We start from the raw sequence: 3,398 nt of genomic DNA on the forward strand, positions 1-3,398 counted from the left end.
CGCCGACCTTTTTTTAAAATAACCAGGACGACTTAGTGTATGGTGTATGTCACTATCTTATTGGCAAGTCTGTTGAATTAAGAAACATTCTTTATGCTTGGTATTAGGATTGCTTTTGGACATCAGTCTTTCCATATCCAATCTAATCCGTTTGAATTAAGAAACTTTCCTTCCACCGAGGTGGAGTGGTAGGAGAAGAGGCTCTTGTCCAATCTTCAAGAGCACTAACGTCCTGGCCTTGACGAAGCGCTGTTGGCCATTTTTTCCCCTTTACAGAAAAGCAAAATTCGGTGTAGCAAAAGCATCGATGCCAATGTTGCGTCTGCCCATCCGGCTGGTATTGCCAGAGCTGCCTTCGCAGCGTGACTGTCAGTGGGGCACAGCCTCAGAGCATGCAAACTCCGGACCTGGGTGCGCATCCCTTTCCCACTAACCGCTCGGTTAGAGTCAAGGGAAAGGGGGGACTGCTGTTCTTCGAAGCGACTCAGCGGCTCCAGAAGCCCCAAGTGCCCGAGGTTCCGGGATTGATTCGATTTCACACTTCCACCGAGACTCTCAGTCACTAGCTAGCGTTTGTCTCTCGTTTCTCCAAGCCCGGAGAGGGGCGGTGTCCGGGTTCTTCTAGAGACCACTCCTGGGGCTCTCTCCCTTCCCCGGATTTCTGCCTTCCCGCCCCTCGTGCTGCTGAGCTAAAGTCTTGATCGACAAAAACACAGCAAGGGGGAAGAAATATCTACGCCCACCTCCGCACTCGCACTGAAGGCTCCAAACTCCGGGCTCCTCTTTATTCCCAGAGACGACTCCGCACTGAACCACAGTGCCCAGCCAAGCACAAGGGGCTCTCTAGGTCCCTTCGTTGTTTCCTTTCCCCCGTGCTTCTTTGCCCACAGCCCCCTCACCCGGACATCAGTTTGTTTATTACGAGCTTCTGATTTCCCTGTCCGACGCCGTACGGTGGCCCCAGCCTGGTGGACCCACCAGCGCAGGCCGGGGTGCCGCTGAGTTCCTGGAGCTCGGGGAACGTCGGCACAGCCGCCAGAGGAGGCCCGACGGAGCTTCGGGCCCGGACGGTCCTCATCATTTTCCGCCAGCGCCAAGGTCCAGGAAGCCTGGAGTGGGAAAAATCTCTCTGGAGCTCTCAGGAGCCTTTACAAGTCCTAACAATCTCTCTCTCTCTGCCTCCTTGGCTCCTTTTGCTTCCCATCCTCCCAAGTTGCTTTTCTTGTGACATTAACATTCTTTTTTTCCTCACTTTTTGGTCTAGGAAGTTAAAGAACTGTGCAAAACTGAAATTCTTTTAGTAGTCCACGTTTTAAAACGAAAGAGAGGACAAAGAAAATAAGAGAACTCTCCGCCACAATACTGTCAGGGGCAAAGCCATCATCAAACATGGACATCCCGTTGAAACCACACCAGAAGGGCTCAATAAACAAAATTGACAGAATGGAAGTGTTTAGGAAAAGAGATCCAATGAAAAAAAATCTTGAGACAGAGAACGTCGGTAGGCAGTCTTCCCACCACCCTCAGTCCCCGCTGACAGCACCTGCCCTCCAACAGCACCTCTGTCCCTCAAACCTTTCCAACGGGACCTATTTTTGCGCATATTTCTCTAAACTTGGGAGCAGCCAGGAAAGGAAGGAGAGCGAATGTTTCAATTCCTCTCTCCAAACCCAGAGGAACCTCCACCAACCGCCTGGCCACGTTCTCTTCCCTTCCTTCCGTTCCCGATGTGTGATTTGGTTAGAGAAATTGGAAAAGGGGGTGGGGTGGAAGAAAGTTTAAAAAAAAAAATCAGGAAGGCGTGAGCTGGAGCGGTGAGTGTGTCAATCAGAGGGTTTTGTGCCTGGGGGCTCCTAGCGGTTCGAAGCAGAGGTGTCCCAGGGCGGCCCCGCAATGAATATGAATAGGAATCCTTGCTAAATGGGACAGCAAAGCGCACCGCCCTGAATGATGGCACGTCATCCTAACCAGCCCAGGATAGATAGGAGGGTTCCTTTTGTCTCTTTTCTCCGCCGCAGCTCTATAAAAGCCCCTCTTTTTCAGCGTGGGGTTAGTTCAAGCACACACCAACTAGCTGTCCAGGAAGCAGCCTAACCAGAGAGGGGCGTGGGAGGGAGAGAGGTGGGGGAAAGCAGCATCTCAGCTTTTCTTCTCACGTCTTGCCGCTGAGAAGTGGGTTCCTGGCCTGTGCAGACTTTTTTTTTTTTTTTTAATTCAAGATTTTCTTTAATTTCCCGCCTAAAGCCTCCCCAAGGTAGGGCCGCATCCCCTCTAATAAAATGAATTCTGATTCGAGCTCTGTCTCCAGCAGAGCTTCATCTCCGGACATGGACGAGATGTACCTGAGGGACCACCACCACCGCCACCACCACCACCACCAGGAGAGCCGTCTCAACTCGGTCTCGTCCACACAGGGCGATATGATGCAGAAGATGTCCGGGGAAAGCCTCTCGCGGGCTGGCGCCAAGGCCGCGGGAGAAAGCAGCAAGTACAAAATCAAGAAGCAGCTGTCGGAGCAGGACCTACAGCAGTTGCGGCTGAAGATCAACGGACGCGAACGCAAGCGGATGCATGACCTGAACCTCGCCATGGACGGGCTGCGCGAAGTCATGCCCTACGCACACGGGCCCTCGGTGCGCAAGCTTTCCAAGATCGCCACCCTCCTGCTTGCCAGAAACTACATTCTCATGCTCACCAGCTCCCTGGAGGAGATGAAGAGGCTGGTTGGCGAGATCTATGGGGGCCACCACTCGGCCTTTCACTGCGGGACCGTGGGCCACTCGGCCGGCCACCCCGCGCACGCGGCCAACACCGTGCACCCTGTGCACCCCATCCTGGGCGGCGCGCTCTCATCCGGCAACGCCTCGTCACCGCTGTCTGCCGCCTCACTTCCCGCCATTGGCACCATCCGGCCTCCCCACTCGCTGCTCAAGGCGCCCTCCACGCCGCCGGCGCTGCAGCTGGGCAGCGGCTTCCAGCACTGGGCTGGTCTGCCTTGCCCCTGCACCATCTGCCAGATGCCGCCGCCTCCGCACCTGTCCGCTCTCTCCACCGCCAACATGGCCCGGCTGTCGGCCGAGTCCAAGGACTTGCTCAAGTGAGCAGCGGGCGGGCCCGGCTGCCGAGGAGAAGGGAGAGCGGCGGGAGGGGCCGCGGTGCCGGGCCGGGAGGGAAGAGGGAAGCTGCGAGCTTGGCCCACGGGAGGGCAGGCTCCGGGGCCCGCAGCCTCCCACGCTGTCTGAGAGATCTCAGACTCCGCTTGACCCCCGGAGGGAAAGGACCAAAATCAAACTGCAATTTCTAGGTGGTAGCAAAGGGGGACTCGAACCGGACGTCGTGTGTTTTGCATGCATGCTTCTTTTCCCCATGCCGCGCCAGTATTTCTCACCGCCATACGC

General features: G+C 55.8%; 1 protein-coding gene across 2 annotated transcripts in view; it reads left to right on the forward strand.

Moving 5' to 3' along the window:
* The window catches only part of OLIG3 (oligodendrocyte transcription factor 3), a 5,754-nt gene extending 2,556 nt beyond the window's left edge, over positions 1-3,198 (forward strand). The window contains exons 1-2 of one of the 2 annotated variants that reach the window (XM_011962081.1): positions 2,053-2,172; positions 2,312-3,198. In XM_011962081.1, the coding sequence (XP_011817471.1) occupies positions 2,328-3,101 (774 nt within the window). In that variant the 5' untranslated portion in view covers positions 2,053-2,172; positions 2,312-2,327 and the 3' untranslated portion in view covers positions 3,102-3,198. Of the gene's footprint in view, positions 1-2,052; positions 2,173-2,308 lie in introns of those variants that run through there. The other variant, XM_011962080.1, reaches the window with a different exon arrangement.
* The last annotated feature ends 200 nt before the right edge of the window (positions 3,199-3,398 follow it).

Source organism: Colobus angolensis, unplaced genomic scaffold, assembly GCF_000951035.1.
Source record: "Colobus angolensis palliatus isolate OR3802 unplaced genomic scaffold, Cang.pa_1.0 Scaffold58, whole genome shotgun sequence".
Taxonomy (NCBI): domain Eukaryota; kingdom Metazoa; phylum Chordata; class Mammalia; order Primates; family Cercopithecidae; genus Colobus; species Colobus angolensis.